Source organism: Plutella xylostella, chromosome 10, assembly GCF_932276165.1.
Source record: "Plutella xylostella chromosome 10, ilPluXylo3.1, whole genome shotgun sequence".
NCBI classification, from domain to species: Eukaryota; Metazoa; Arthropoda; class Insecta; order Lepidoptera; family Plutellidae; genus Plutella; species Plutella xylostella.
In genome coordinates, this window is record NC_063990.1 from 11,817,461 (window position 1) to 11,835,035 (window position 17,575).

The 17,575-nt window shown below is 43.9% G+C and overlaps 1 protein-coding gene across 1 annotated transcript in view; it reads right to left on the reverse strand.

Annotated features, from left to right (window-relative positions):
* The window catches only part of LOC105385505 (titin), a 30,856-nt gene extending 14,208 nt beyond the window's left edge, over positions 1-16,648 (reverse strand). Inside the window, exons 1-2 of the mRNA XM_038118202.2 lie at positions 16,491-16,648; positions 1,338-1,417 (exon numbers count right to left, since the gene is read on the reverse strand). Of these exons, the coding sequence (XP_037974130.2) occupies positions 1,338-1,404 (67 nt within the window). The 5' untranslated portion in view covers positions 1,405-1,417; positions 16,491-16,648. The remainder of the gene's footprint in view (positions 1-1,337; positions 1,418-16,490) is intronic.
* Positions 16,649-17,575: the final 927 nt, after the last annotated feature.

The window sequence follows — 17,575 nt, forward strand, 5'->3', positions numbered from 1 at the left end:
ATGCATCGAGGAATGCAGCCGCGGCGCGACGGCGGGCCGCAGCCGGCTGCATCAGGTATTTGAAAGATTGTGCAAAATATTTTAATTTTATATTTAATAATAGAGAAAAATGTGATGTACTCCGATCATAATAATTATATAAACAAAGGCGTTCTTTGCAGTTTTACTTGTGTTTTAGATTAGAATGTCATCGCTTATATGTATTCGGCGGGAGTAGCGCGCTGGATCTAAACAAATTACCGCGTGCAAATATTTGCCAAAATATATGTAAAATTATGCGAGGACCTTGAGAAAACCAGAAAAATCTAGTCCCGTTAAAGTGTCTGTTATACCATGAACTACATTTCGAGAAATAAATAAAATGTGGTTTATCAATATAATAAAAACTTCTCTATTATCGTAAAGAAAACGGTCCATCAAATTTATGCAAAGCTTAGATTGGAGCCCGTTATTCGAGTTTGACACCAACTCGCCACATCCCGGGTGTCGGACACACATACACACACACACACACACAGACACACAGATACACAATAACGTTACATATTTTACGTCTTTAATCCTCCGAATTGATACAGTAAGTTATATTTATCGTCCTTATATAATATTAGCTTTGAATATATTTTATCACAATGTTTTTATAATATTGGTATTGTATATTTTATGAAAAAAAGTGCAATCGTCTCTTACGAACAAATGCCGAAAAACTTGTCTTTATTCATCACATAGGCCTTTAAATAATATTAAATATTAAAAATACTGATGTTTTATTCAGGTTTTCGCAATTAATGAGTGTTTGATAGTAAAATGTTACTGTTAAATGTTAGTTAGGTACGGAGCTTAAAATTTCATAGTTTGATTTCTTTTTATGTTAACGCACCAAAACAAGATATTTCATATTTGCAGAAAAAACTTAATTAAGTACGAGTATATAACAAATTTTATCATTTGCCTACGCCTTTTCACACTTCTGTTAACGCGATGTGATATTAGCTATCCACACAATGCGCGTATCATTAATCTGCATCTTAACGACACATTTTGTCATTATTTATCAAGATGTGTCGTTGTACGCCGCGGCCGCTCCCTCCAGGGTTATTGCAGGGATCATCGTAACGCGGGCCTTCATTACCCCACCAGCCTTTATGAGCTTAAATTAATACGCACCACCGTCATTAAATGAGAACTTTTCTGAGTGCGGGTTTTATTTCCTTCCTCTATTAGAATTATAATATATGATATTATATACCTGCCTAAGAGGGAAGCTAGAATACAGTTTTGCGATTTTATAATACGGGGTTGTAGGCTCAGGATGAAGTGAGATTTGGGTGACTCACCTGCATTAGCGCACGTGAGACACGCGGCCAGCGCGAGCAGCGCCCCCGCTGCGCGCCGCCGATCCATCTGCCGCCGCCTCCTGCAACAAACAAACACACAACGTCACGCACCACTCCACATAAACAATATTACATCATTAAGTACCCGTCGTTACCCGGCACAAACATCGCACCGGCCGACCGCTCTTAAGTAAGATATAAAACTTGAGCGGCGTCAGGTGTCCGAAAGTTTGCGTGTAATTTACAAACAGGGTGTCGCGGCGAGGGTGCAGAGTGGACCAGCCCCCGCCCCCGCCCCACCCCCGCACCTTCAGACCCTTTACAAACCAAAAAAAAATATTCTACAATAGCCCCAAAAGGTTGATGGATGGTGCAAGGTTGCATATTAATTCGTGTCTCTGTGCGAAATTTTATTCGATTCACAGTAACTACATAGTTCTGGTTTTAAATTGAGTTGAAATTGTTACAAGTTATCTCTATACGTGAGTAGAACAAAAACTAAGTTCAATAACAGTTTTATTGTTGTTTGTTCGAATGATTTGTGAAAAAAGTTAGCAACTCCGTGCAGAAATGACCTCCCACGAGATGACATTGTGGACACACACCCTTCGCGTCTTCGCTCGTAAATGATATATTATGTTTGTAGATACAGAATGGCGAGAAAACAATAAAACCACCAACAAAGTGTCAGCCTGCCCACATCCCGGCCGCGAGGCGGTACAGTCGGCCGCGAGTGAACGTGAGCGCGCCCGCCCGGCTCTACACAAGGGTCAGCTTTTCAATGCTTTCACTCTTGCACGTGTGGCTAAAGCTACTCGGCACTAAAACCTTCAAGAATTTCAACTGCGGCGGAACGCGGAAACGAAAGATTTGCAGAAAAGCATGTTTAACTTTGAGTGAATAGGAGCTTTACTGTCCATTGAGCGGCCGCCGCGGCCATTGAACACACAATGTAGACAAGAAAGAAAACATTCCGCCACTTCAGCCGCCGCATCCTTCATCAGCACACAACTAAAACAACATATAAGTAATTGAAATACGTAATAAAACAAGGAATTGCGGTGATTTGCAGCGCTTTGCATGAGAGCAATTAAAAAGCTATTTGCTGCCACCCGAGTAAGTAATGATAATGAGAATCGCCCATGATAAATAGTACGTTAGACGGACGCATCCTGGTCTGTAAGCAGTCTTTACTCTCCGGAGATAAGTAGCTAACTTATATTTATGGTCTGTCCATACGCAAGAGCCAATAACTGCGGAGCAAATTATTGTAGCTCGTATAACCCACGCGTTACCGTGGGAACGAGTCGTCTCCAGCCGCACACACACACACACACACACACATACACACACACACTCTCGGGAGCCTCCCTCGCGACACTCGCCACTCCTAACTCCACTGTACAACTTTTTTCCTCAGTTTTCTTTTGTTTTTCTTGCTGGGCCTTTCTTTTCCTCCCCGAAGCCCGAGTAGGTAATTTACCTTAATTGAAACAATAAAAGGAAACTTCTGGAGATGAAATCGAGCAGAGTGTACTTAGCGGGCTGGCGGGCAATTGTAATTGCTACCAACAGGCTTCAGGCTACACAAGAAACCTCTCAAGTATCAGGAAGCTGATTTCGACGAAGTTAAATGTATTTCTGAGGGTGTAAGTCGTTTAAATTGGAGTATAATAATATATATATGATTGTGTGCCTCCCTCCGTCTAGACGCTGCGAGGGGCGAGGGTGCGCCATCAACTATCTGTCTATTCTATTTGCTCTACTAAAATATCACCTGTGCGGGACGTTAAGGGCTATAGAGCCTTCTCGACGACATCTTGTACGGGGTGCATTTTGTGCGTAATAGTGTTAGGGCAGAGTGGAGAGTGGCGCTGACACGTGGCCAATCAGACTCTTTGAAGATGTGACATCACTCTCGCCTCACAAAGAAGCCAAAACGAAGCATGAACCGACCGTGAAACGAGAATAGAAGGCGCTTGATAGTGTTATGATTAGACGTTTTTCCGTGTTTCTAAAATGCCCGAGCACAATGGGAGCCCACTTCTCAAGCCCAATTTAGCGTACCGTTTTTTCCGACCGTGTTTCCAACGAAACAGTTAATCGGATTAAATTAAAACGGAAAACGAGATGCACGCGAAAAGAGTGTACAAAGTGTGTGGCATTCTTAATTGTTGGGCGAGAGGTAACTGTGCATTGTTGTCGCGGATCGGGCGCCGCGGTCGGACAAAGACGTGAGTGTTTTAGTTTATAATTACAGCTACTTAGTAAGATACAGAATTAGTAGGACAGAATATTTGCGTGAGGTCTGGGAGGTTGTGTCGCGGGAGGGCGCGCTAACGCGATCGGAAGTGTCCCCGGCGCGGCGGTACATTACTTAACGTGCTATTTTGGACCAGCGCGACCGCAGGGAGCATTGACATTAATTTCTTGTGCATTGAACAACCGCTCAGTCTTCGAGTACAGCTCGTAACCAATTACGGCTTTATTGCTCGCAATTTGCTACATTACGTGCCCATTTCGGAAACCTCAACAGATCAAACGCCTCGCTGCCGGGTACCGATTCTTCTACGAATCCATAACCGTTGAAACATAATGCAACCTTATAAAACTTCATTAACTTGATAATAATTGTAAGCGGAATGTTTCGTAGCACCCGTGTAATTGTCGTAGCGGGCTCGTAGCGACGCCGCGGTGCGTGATGCGTGATGCGTGCGCGTGTCCGGAACGTCACCGCTCTAACAAGTGTATACCTACACCCCGCACCGTACTGTGTACTGCTAGCCACTGGTCACGGGTCACTCGACCAAGCGGAGACGCCAAATTGATAATCGTCATATCGGTATTAAGTTGATTTATATGTGCAGCAGAGTATGTATACGTATATGTAAGCAACGCCGCGGTCCGTCGAGACGAGTGATCGAACCCAGCCAAAATTCCCGCCTGCTCCAAATTTCTCGTTATTTAAGTGAAATTGGTCTGCGGCCCTGCTTGCCATCGTGCTCACGTCCTCGTGTCGCGATTATCGGCCGTCGTAAATTACTCGTGATTAGCATACAGTCGTGGCGGTGGACGGCGGACACGGCGGCCGCGACGCTATTAGTTTCGGCGGCGGGACAGCGCATCGTCATGAGCCGGTAATTGACAGCTCAATGTCTGCGATCGGCTAACGGCTCGCAGTGACATGTGTCTCGTATCATATTAAGTTAAGTGCATGGCTTACAGTATTGTTCAGCGATAAATTGAAATGCATCTTAGAAATATACCACTTAAGGTGACACTCTAGATAAAAGAGATGGATAGAAGAGATAGTAATTACTATCGGCAAGGAAGGGTGCGACAATTCCATTTGCCGCAAGGGAGGGCTCCACGTGGCGGGGGCGGGCGCGGGGGCGCGGGGGGCGGCCGGGATGAACACAAATATTAGTAACATTCGCGAGTGCGGTTCGTCGACCCGACACATTTGTGTCAGACGATACCTACATGTAATGTAGGTTCACGTAAAGCTATCTAGACAATCTCACCAAACAACCGTACCATGAGCTTTTTTTGCTCATGCATCGCCTTATCACTGAATGTATCAGCATACGTTTTTGGTACTTTCATGCGACAGTCTTTTGTTTCATGCAAATTTATGAGTGGCTGGTAGATGTGTCTAGAAGAGCGATTGGCACAGTTTTTTTCGAATGTTTGCCGCTGTCGTCACGGAACTGTGCAGTATTGTAGGCCGGTGCCCCGCATGCATGCGCCGGCGGTGTCTGGGTGGCGGACGCGGCTGTATCGAGTCGCAGATCGCAGATAGCGTCCTGCGCCGGCGCACGCAGCTACAACGTTTTCGGAATATTTTAGGTAAATCCTCGAGACGTCATCCCGTTATCCGCCAGTTTAGTATTCAACTCTAGGTCTGTCGATTTGCTGGAATCATAGAGGCTATTCTCAGCTAAGGCTTTACGTGTATGACCTAGGGCATGTGCAAATCTGAAACTTTGTGTCTTAACGGTAACTGTTATGTACGATGGGGCATAACCCATATACGAATATTTATAACAGTGCTAATATTTGAGACATTATATTGGCAAAATTAATAGGAATAGGCACTAGGTCATGAAAATTGGCAATACGAAAATATTGTATTTTTACTTTTTGGAAAAGGTATCAATATCTATCACACGATGACACAATACCGGATAATACGAGTCTGAAACAATATGTTACAGAATAATGTGTTTACCGAACAAAACCATTGGGAAAAACATTCCTTGCTTGGAGAACGGTGAGGTTTTGTTTAAGGTAAAGAATCTCTAGTGGTCAAAGATCGCTCCTTGATATTCACTCGATGAAGAACGCGTAGGCTCCGTTATGCGGCCGCGCTGTTGCTACGCGCTGCCCGCGCCCCCCGCGCCCCCGCCGCGCCCCCCGCGCTCACACGCTGAGCAATGCCCCCGCCTCCGCACCTACTCGCAGCCAGCAAGTTCAGCAGCCGGGGTGGTGGTTCCCGCGCCGCCGCCGCACAATGCATTGTTCCCATCCATCCCGTGATTATCTCCGCCAACAACACCACTCCGACATTCCTCGCGAGCTGTAACTTCATGGGAGCTTCACCACTTTTTTCCACGCTCTAGGTGTAACAGAAACAATGCATTATCGCGATGACGTTAATATAATGGGATGATGAACGTGACACGCTGTGGCGGCGGGAAAATTGCGTTAACATCGATGCTAGGCCTGCCGCCGGTTATAAACACTGTGAGGTACAAGCGCAGAGACGTGAGATTGATGACCTGCAGATGAGTGCGCCCGGCGGCCGCGGGGGCGCCCCACCGGCCGGCACTAATCGGAGGGTGACCGCTGACCCGTGCCCCCTGCACCCTTAATGACTTAACACTGAATCGCGGCCTGTTTATTTGATTGGATACTAAATCACTGACCTTTAAACTTGGTCAGCTTAAATAAATTTATCAGCGTCGATGAATTTATTGAGCGTTCAAAATCGTAATGTGTCTGGCCATCTGTGACAGCATTGAAGTAGAGAGTGAATGCAGAAGTGTATTGTTTATGTGAATCAGTTGTCAGAGCCAGTAGCAGCTAAGGGCAGGAGGGCCGGAGGCTGCGCACGTCTGCCTCTAGTGTCTATGGCTGGTGTTGGCAGTGGGCTCGATGGTTCGTGTCGAACAGTGTTTACGAGCGCCGAGGCGATAGGTAATGAGCCCGCAGTCATTACCGGCCATATCTCTATGTAAGGAATGAATGGAAAGCACTAACAGTCGCCGGGAACGAGCGGCTCCGGCACGTAGGTGGTTAACTCCTCAAACGTTTTCCGTTAACTGCTTGAAACGTGGTTTTCAAGAAAAACATCGCCAGAGCCTCCTTGAATACCGTGAAAACATGTTGATTTGTTACTCACTGGAAGGCATTTCAACTGTAAATATCAGTACAATGTAAGTGTGCAAACATTGCACAGACGTGAGATGTGCGAAGTGCGCGGGGCGCGGGGCGCGGGGGGCGGGGGGCGGGGGGCGGGGGGTGGCACACATCGAGGAGCTGGTGCTATTGAAAGCTCGTCGGTGCTAGGAATGACAAATGACGGCGGCGGCGGCGGCGCGGGGGCGGCCGGCGGGGCGCACTCACTCGGGTACAAAAATAACAATAATAGTCACAGCTCCTGTATTCGCAATGGCACTGCATTGTAGGGAACTGGTTCCTGCGCAAAAACGATAATAAAGAGCTCTAGCCATGAAATATTTATACATCGCATTATCATATTACACGGGAATCGTGGTCATCGCTTAGAAAATTATGCGATTCGTTTTCACTCGGTAACCACAGGGCTTATAAAAATGTTTTGCAATAAAAACAATAGCAAGAACCCGCCTGAGTACCGACCCCGCCGCGGCCAGTCATTACCCGCCCGGCGCATCCTCGAGTAATTATAAGAATCGCGTGATTGCTTGAAGACGCTTTACACCGGCAATAAATATCATAATGTAACTTGCCTTATTATTAAAAGCTATAAATGAGGGCTATAAGAAATGAGCTTTTAATACAGCTTATAGGAAATTTATGTATGAGCTCGGCGTTACGAGCACATCACATAACATGATTACCGTCCGGCGCTCGTTGAGCCGAGCTTACTATAAAAGGGAGAGTTGAAATCTATATGTATTATGTATAGAGATATCTAATGATGCTGAAATAAAAAGTCAGTTAGGCTCGCCTCGTGACCGCGATGCCGCGGCACTGGGTTAGTAAACATGGTAACATTTCAGTGGAAGGAGCGGCGGCCGCGGCCCCCGGCCAGCGCGCGATGGCCCGAGATGTTCCGTTTGTGTCAGCTTTCGTTCTGATTTGAAAATTTCCGCCGATTTGAATGAATTACCCCCCGGCAGGTCAGTGCGTGCAGTACCGACCCACATCTGGGAACTACAAGTAGCTGTGGAGAAAATTTACCGCTAACATCGCCATATAAGCTGTATGAATTTTAGGTCGCAACAAGCAAAGCATGCTCTTATGCCGACAACTGCGCAAATATTGATTTTGTAAGTTCGACCCACAATGTGGCTAGCGGCGGCGGCGGCGGCGGCGGCGGCGGCGGCGGCGCGCGCGCAGACAGCGCTTCCACTCCAGCGGACAATATTATAACTAGGTACTATTATTACTTTGACTGGTTCGTAGCTAGTTTTTGTACATTTAATCAGATATAAGCTACCTATAAACCTACTTTCTTAAAGGAACCTATTTCACTCCGGGTATATCTCCGAGAGGCCGGGAGGGCCGGCGTGGGCGCGACACGAGGCTCTCCGCCGATGGCCGCCGCTAACTTTCGTTCTCGTCCTTTTCTCAGCTAATAATAGAAAGAAAATGGGATTCAATAAAAGAGCAGGCTAGAGACAAAGGGAATATAAAATGGCGATGGAGGTCCGACCACACCGGCGGCGGCGGCGGACACGCGCTTGAATTAACTTCTTTAGTTATATCGCCATCGCTACTACTTCTAACTTCACCGATTAAACGCCGCCGTTAAATTCAATTCCGAGAGAACACTTTATTACACTTCGATATAGCCAGTTTATTATTTCCTCATCCAATCCTTATGGCTCGTGTCTAATTTTATTTATTATATTTCAAACAGACAAAACAGACTCGAGTATCTATTACTTAGGTATCAATTATCTGCTTAAAATTAAACATTAAAAAACGGCAATTTACTTCCTTGGCGGCTGCCTTAGCGCTCTTATTTACTATCGTTAGCTAACGTTACAAAATTAGTGAGTGATGGGTGTTCTCATACAAAGAAGCGTATTACACGCGCGAGTGCGTCCCGGCGCGCCCGCGCAGTCCCATGATCCGTCATTACGCAACCTGCGCCATTAACTTGTGATTTTCGACCGTTACTTGTGATACCGTAATTGTTGAAACCTCCTTCCGTATGTAATGATACACTTCGGGGAACTGCACTTTGGAAACTCCCGAAAAGATAAACGAAAACGTGAATCACTTTAAATTTCGAATCAATCTTTCCTCTTATGTTCAATGATGACCGTTATTTTGTTTCTTCGAGCTCACAGCCCACAGCCACGGCCGGCCAGACGGCCAGGGCTGGCTGCGAGTGAGACAACATTACGCAACTCCACTATCTCTGAACTTGATCGATATTATTGCATGATCTGACTTCGGCGATCCAAATTGTTATGGCAATGACCGCGGCGGGCACCTACCTACCTAGGCTTTGGAGGGCTACTATAGCTTCAAGCTTGACAAAAAAATAACGAACAAGAGCTATCAATTGTCAGTACCTTTAACACAATAAGATAGAGTTGTGGGTTTTCGTACGGAGCGCTCGGAAACTTTGTTTTTCGTAAGTTAGAGTGACCACCTGACCATGTCCACGGCTCTGTGATACGACATGCATGAAACTTGCGATGCTTATTATTTATATCTACGCGAGTTTTATAATCATATGAAAGAAATGAGTACATTTATGGACGCAATAAAATAACATTAATAAAATGAGTTGTTTGTGGTAAATGATTCAATCCTAGCGAGCAAGGAAATAACGTCATCTCTATTCTTATCAGAGTTGAGCATAATCGACATCAGACTTTTTTCTAAACAACGGTCGTGATTAGCCTCCGCATCCGAGTATTGAACGAACACATCTTAAATATTATCATTATCAGAAAAAAAGGCGCAAAAAAGCTTTATGTTCTCAAGGTGAAGACGAGACGCCACGCGAGATGATCGGGGAAGCGCCGACCAGGAAGTCACTCCGCAACTCGTTCTTAGGAATAACGAATCTGCCTAATACTGCTGTATTATGCCTACCTAACTACTGGAACTGCAGCTATGTGCTTCTGTAGAAAATCATGAGTTTTTCATTGACAATTAAGGGACTCAACAGAGAGCCTACGTTGAATTTTTCATTTTTCAATTATACATAATAAAAAATTATAAAATTTCAAGCAATTCAAGTTCAGTACCCAGTACATTATTATTTGAGTACCTGCTAGGCTGCTACCTCTAGAGTCCGTCCCTTAGGCACATATTAATATTTATTTCATGGAATATTATTCAGCATTTTCCTTTTGTCTTCTGTTAGAGATAAAAATATCTATTGGTTTTTCGTTATTCGTTTCCTTTAGGGGCTCAAGGGTGCGCATTATTCCGGAGTGAATAATTCATGTGGAGCTCCGGGTGACATATTACTTCCATCGCATTGAGACGGCCAAGATTAAAGGGAAGCGTAGAGTACCAGCGAGCCGCGCTCAAACGTACGCGAGGGTACAATTCTCTAAGGTGTGTAACAACTTATATGACGAAACTTAGTAACTACCTGTCGGTGAAAATTTTGTTCGAATTTAGTGCTTCGATAAAGTTTATGATAGTGGTACAACGAAACTGCCGAGTCGGAATATTTCCGAAGATCACGGCGGAAAAGTTGCGACATAAATTGGCTTCGGCGTGGAGCGGCGGCGGCGGCGGCGGGAGCCGGCAACATGCAAGTCATCATGGCTTGCTGCTCCTCCCGGTTGTAAAAAATACACAGAGGTACTCGCTGGGCACTGCGGGCACCTCGCGGCGGCGTCCGTGCGTCCGTCTGCAGGACAATGACACCCCGCGTTCTGCGCGATAAACCCCGCCGAGGTGTTGCCAACCTGTACTTCATGTTATGATTGCGTCATTAAGAAATGCGAGCTTGTTCCGCGAGCACTGACCCTGCCCACACTCTGCTAATGCACTCGTAATGAAAACGTTAACGGGCTCGCACCTACTGAACTCGATTTCAATTTCACATGAAATTTTGAGCCAGTTTGAGGAGTAAACAGTTTTCTTTGTTCGCATTGCTTTGTTTTACCCTCGAACTTTCGACGCCTCACTAAATATGAGTGTTACGGAAACCTCGAATGTTTGAGTGCAAACAGTGTGCAGCTAGTTAGCAGCGCGCCGGGGGCGGCGGGGGCGGGGGGCGCCGGCTCGAGGGGCCGGGGGCGCTGCGAGCCACTCACCACGGACCACTATCGGCACAAATCCTCAAACACTAATTGGTAAAAGACCTATTCAAACAGTACGTGAGAACTTTTACCCGATAACTGGGTATGTCTATTTGAGGAGTTGTTTAGAGTGTGAAGTCGATGAGCGTGGGTGCCGCCTGCACCGGGCTGCAGGCTGTACCTTGTTACAATGTTGCTGGTTGTCGTTGCCACACAAGAGCTCCAAGTTATATTTACGAGTTTTTAAAATTTTCTAAAATTTATTGTAGACACACAATATTTATTTATAACACGCACATAATGACTTACGGTCCACGGGTCCACTATAACCACCTGCCGAAGTCTTATCGTGTTTAATTCAAGCGACATAAATACTGATAAGTGTCATGAAGAAAGACTTTCTTTAACAAACTTTTGTAAAAGCTCTTGTGGTGTAACATTTAATGTGTCGCGTGGGATATAGATGTCGTAACCTGCAATAAATATAGGTTTAGAATATAAATGAGTTTGATCTGGCATGATGGCGCTGCCGGGTGGGCTCCTATCTCCACACACAAAGACCTATGTAAAGCCTATCTGACTTACGTCGCTGTAAATCATTTGCTTCACCATACTTTAATGTTGTATATCGTTTTTACTCGCAGCCCACAACAAACGTGCCTTGTGACTTATTATAATGCCTTATTATGAGAGTCAAAAGCTACGCCGAGCGCTTCTTAAGAAATGATAAGTCTTCTTCAGTTGTGGCGAACTAAGGCCCTGCCCACGCTGCCTACGTATTATTTACTTTCGCAAAGGAAAAAAATAATGGTCTAAGAATTTATTATTTTATAATAACAAGAAAGAACTATAAAGGTATGTAGTTACTTAAATCAGAAGATCTCAATTTGATAATTAAGGTTAATAGCACATTAGCAAGCGAAAAAAAAAGTGAAGTGATGTCAGAACTTTCACGCCTTATACGCAGCTGATTGACATGAAAGGAGATAACTATTGTAATAAAAAGTTCGGCGGACAACAACTCGAGCCAAATAACATCATAACCTACATTCCGACTGGCGCTGGGCCGCGCCGCGAGACAATGTGGTGTTTAAAGGAATTTTAAGTAGATCCAAATTCGTGTGTTTCTCTTTATTGGTTGGCGATATGTTCCGACATTGAAATTCTTGTGGCGCCCGGTGTCACCTTCGCCTGCACCGAACTCGCGCCTGTGGCAGCGCCAGTGAACACAAATTACACATGCCAGTTCAGACGACACCCTGTTCATCAACCACTGCGGTTTATCTACGAGCAACGCTCCCCCACCCAACTTTAATACGTTACATTTATTATTAGGAGCTCCAAAATTACCTCTTTAGAGGTACCGTTATGTTAGCGTCTTTGATATGATATATATTTTTTTATGAAACCTGTATAATTGTCACGAGGATTCGATTACCTTATCACGAACTGCACGCTTCAATAGTTATATAATTGTACGCCAAAATAGTCCATTGTGAGCAAATCTCAGCGAGTGCGCCGTGAACTCATTGCCGCGGCACGAAGCCACTAAACAATATGAAAAGTGAAAAACTTATCAATTTCTGCAAATCTCAGGACTACTCGTATCAGAAGTGTTTGACGCAATTTGATTGGGTTAAGTATGTCACTTTACGAGATCTAAAACTGTGATTAAAGTCGTACTTTACAGGTATATAGCTTTGATCCTTACGGGTAATGTAGATTTTATAAGTTTATATAAGATAATCGTTTATCCTCCTCCGCGAAACAGTAGTCGGATCACGTCGGCTGGCGCTGCGGACGCGGCGCGAGATGCAGCGGTCCCGCTATGTCTCCCAACACTAAAGAACAAACGTAGCGGTAGTCATCCAATAAAAACAAGTGTAATAAATACCCAAGTCGTGGAGAAAAAGAAAAGTCGCTCACAGTAGCAGCCTCCGACGTCTAGCGCTGCCTCCGTCACCGCGCCGCGGGCACTGAGGTCCCCGTGGCAACCAATAACGTGGCCGTTTTATTATATAGCACCATAAACCCACATGCAGTATGTGGGTAATATTGAATGTGAATGGCGGCACATGTGCGGTCGCCGGGTCAACGGCCGGCACCTGCGACTTGCAAGATTCAGTTCCCCATAAGTTGCCATTTTCCCAGGAAGCCGCGGGCAGCGGGCGCCCCCGCCCCCGCCCCGCGCCCGCCGCCCCGGACGCCCGCGACGCATTCTATCACGCCGTCACTGCGCACACGCATATTGACGCCCGCTGTCATTAATGCGAAGTCATTTCAGCTATTTCCGAGTTTTGAGGACACCCAGTTTATTGCCGATTACGGAGTATCTCGTGTCTGGGCGGTGAGACAGTTCAATATCGTGCCAGTCATTCACTTATCTCAATTTCACTCGGCGCGCAATCAGGCGACGGCCGGTGCCCACTTCTTCGAATATAACCCAGTAAGGTATTTGGCGCGCGCCCTGAATAGGAAAACACGGCGGCCGCGGCATGACGAGGATCTAAATGTTGTCATTGTCTTCATGATTTTTTGCATACGTTTATAAGTGTGAAGTTGTCATCATTCCTTCGCGTAATGTGTAATGACTTAACACTTGAAGGTGTCGAGTAATCCGGCGTTTACTGAGCGTGCTTCCGCCCGCGCCGCCCCCCGCCCCGCTACAGAGCCACAATGGATCGGAAGCTCAGCGGCCTTGCCACTGTCTGTGCCTGCTCATCGACCACAAAACCTACATAAAGACCACATATGTAGTACATAAGCCCGCGATAACGCGCCTACATTAGTGAAACACTTACGCTGTAGCTTGCAAAATGTGTAATTGTCCCCGTCGTGACGTGAATGCTCGAAGCTCGAAGCTCGGATGAGCGCGCAAAAACTTTAATTGGACAAGGTCGTAATAATAGCATGTTGTAAGACCGCATAATATCGAAACGAGATGAGTCTGGAGTCGGCAAATGATAGCGAAGAACTCGTATAAAAACAATGAGACGGGTAGTTGAGAGTGCGGGAGGTGGTAATGGCGCGGGAGCCTTCAACCTGCACTTGAACTCCCGCGCCCGCCGCCGCCGCCGCCGCCGCCGCCGCTAATAGCACTATTGCAGTGCTGTGTCGTTTTATTTCTAGTATTATGTTTTTATAAAGCATAAGATTGCTGTCTGGCTATGGTGACATGATATTCGTCTCTTTTTTGTCTACATTTCAGTTAAGTCTCGTAACTTAAATATGGGTACGTAGATTCAAGTAATTAAATTATAAAAATTATAATAATGGTAATATTATTTAAACACACGATAACTTAGCTTTTGAGCTATATTTAAAAGCGTCATTTAATTATCTTCCTAAAAGGATTGAGTGAGCTTTATGTCGACTTCCTCCCTAAAAAATATTTGTTTTGTTATAAAACTAAATAGATAAAATTGTGACAACAAAGCACACCGGCCATATCCAAACTAAAAAATTCATCATATTAACAGGCAATATACGAGTACATATTATAAATATAAAAGTAAATACTTAAATATAATTTTTAGGCTGTGCTAACGCTGATCTAAATATGTATATTATACTATTTAAATTAAAACATGTATACATAAACATAATTAAATGCTTAGTTAAAAAACTTAATAAAAGGTAATTTTTAAAATATGATATGGGTGCAACTTACTATGCATTAGTTCGTGCGCCCGCGAGCTATTTCCCGACTTATGATGACCCTTTTCCGCGGAATTTCCCGAATCAATTCAATTAAAAAAAAATGCAATTGATTATGTATATATATAAAAATCTATGTTATTTATCACTAATTTTATCATATTATCATCAAATAGAATTAGAATATGGAAGTTAAGTAATATATAAATAACATTATTTTTTACGATGGTAATTACCTCTACATTGAGAGTTGTCTATGGAGCTTCTAAAAATAAACTCTAAGAGTAAATCGATGTTACCTTCTCAAACATTTACGTAGGTACAGTATTATTACATTTAATTAAGAAAGTAAACCTACATAATCATATTATTTAATGCAGAATTTTTCTTTTATTTGTCTATTGGAAAAATATGGTAATAAGTTTACCACTAGTCAATGTCAAAAATAATGTTCTTACATGTTTGTATTATTATACTGACACATTTCGGTTAGTGAATCTCTTCAAATAATTTACTGAATGGATTAAATTCAAAATCAAATATATTTATTACAATTATATATTTTATTGATGATTAAAGTGTTGCTTTTAAATAGATGATAGAGTATCTTTGATTCCGGAAATTCTAGGGGATAACGTTTGCAAATTAAGCTCGCTACATAATATAATATATATTTCAATTCTAATCTAATACATGTTTGACATTGATTAAAAATCTACTTTAACACCTTCAAGTGTTATTAAGTTTTATTATTCCCGAGCTTTTTCCGTTCTTACCCGTAGTAAGAACAAAAATGAATTGTTTTGGTTAAAGTTAAAACTTACATGCCATTAACCTTTACATTTAAATTAAATAGGCTGTAATCGCAAATTTCATAAAATATTTGTTAAGTATCTGTAATAACTTAATTTTCACCAAAACACAATATGGTTATACAGGTTGCTTATGAACAAAATATGAGGTATTGCGATAAGTTATTCAGCCGGCGGCGGCGGGACAATGGCCGCCCATTCTCGTGCTAATTTTTACTACGAGATTTCTGAAATTCGGCTTTGTTCCCCGTCTCGTGTCTGCCGGCACAATGTGTGTGTTGTGGAGACTATTGTCAAACAGTTCCATTTTTCATGACTAATTTAAACACCTAGTTAAATATAAATTTATTGTACTCGTAGATATATAAAAGTAGTAATAATAATCTATCATTATGTAGTATTTTGGATATATTTGAGGAAAATTAGAATATATTTGCAGCTTACTTACTTACAATTTTTTAGAAGTCACTAGAACAACTAAGTATGGAACATAAGTAAAAAAGGAACAAAGTATACCACCTGCTTTTCTTCGAGCTTTTTTTTCTAAGAGCTAATGCTAAATTGAATCAAGTATTGTTGTAAGGATTTGAAATATCATTAAATTGTGGTGCATGTTTTGAGTGGCGTGTTCATTAACTTTGATATGAAACGGTCACCTCTTTTATCGCAAATATGTTAGATTATTCGTGGCTTCTGTGACCGATCCAATCCGACACGGGCCCGACACGACGCGGGCCGGACACGAGGCGGGCCGCCTGCCCTTCGACTCCCGATAAACTTCACTAACTAATTAATATTTGTTCTGTAATAACAAATAAATTGCAAGTCTTTAAAATTTGGGTTCCGGAAACGTTAATATTTTGAAAACTTATTCAGCACACAACCTTATTTTTTTTTAATTGTATTTCAAGTTACTTATTACCTATTCAAATCACTTCAAATATTTTTAAAAAAGAAGCTTTTTAAGATGATAAACTTAAACGACCAACAGACACTTCGCAAAAACTGAAAAGCTCAGCCGGCTTTCCGCACTCATCACCAAAAAAGCTCAGATAAAATGTATAAAACCAGAGTATCGAGTTCTGAAAACCTATTTACAGATTTATAAATCGCCAAAATTTATTTCCACCGAAAGAAAACAGTCCGGAAACGTTCACGAAAAATCCCGCATTCTGAAAATGTGTCGCGGTACTCACCTCTGTGGTCCGCCTGTGTGTCTGCGTGTGGGCGGCGCGGCGGTCGCTGCGGCACTGGAGCACTCACTGATCGCACTGCACACTGCACTGCCGCCGCTCGAGCTGAGTCCGCGAGACCGTCTACTGTGAGAAGCGCACGCCGCGCGTTTGAACTGTTCGCAACGGCCGCATTACCGTATAAATATGAGCCCGGTGGAGGGGCCGGCGGCCGCGGCGCATCACGACTCCACTTCGGCATCAATTCAAGATGCAGCCAGTGTCCTCCCCATTGATTTTATTGCCTCGCTATCAGTTACAGCCAATTAGCAAAATCCTCGCTTCCCGGCGTCGCGAGGCGCCGCGGTCGTCGCCCCCGCCCGCCCCGCGCCAGCCCCCGCCCGCCCTGCGCCAGCCCCGGGCGGCTGCCGGGCGCGCGGCTGCGGCCTGCAGGACACGGCTCCAAGGTGACACCCTGGTGACACCACAAACAGAGCACACGACAAATATTGAAACAGTATTTTAAATATTTAGCAAATTGCTGCTAAACGCTTATTATCTACACATAATCTGTTATTTCAGAAAACACATCAAAGTTGGCCTTGAGGTTTTTGTTGATACATAATTTGGTCGGAGACCAGACAATCACCTGTCCAAACAAGGGTTGAAATGGCAAGCGAAGGGGAAGAGAAGGCCGGGCCGCCCCCGTACCACCTGGAGGCGGTCAGTTGAAAAGGAGGCTGCATCAACTGGTCTCGGCTGGGACGACCTGGAAGCGGCCGCGCAGGATCGGGAGAAGTGGAAATCCTTTCTTCGAGCCCTATGTCCCTGATGAGGGATAAGAGGATTTCATCATCATCATCATCACATAATTTGGTATCGACCCGAATACCTCCTAGGCGAGGTGACGTCCATATAAGGAGATGTTAAAATTACGTTTTTTTAATTAGAAATTTCTCGGGAATAATTACATAATAATATCTTCAATTTAATCAAATGAAAGCTTTTATTCGAAGATATCTAACTAAATTTCACGTAACTGTGATAAGTTTATACATGTATACGTCATGTAAATTTCAGAAGCTTGCAGTATCAACAAAATTGCTCTA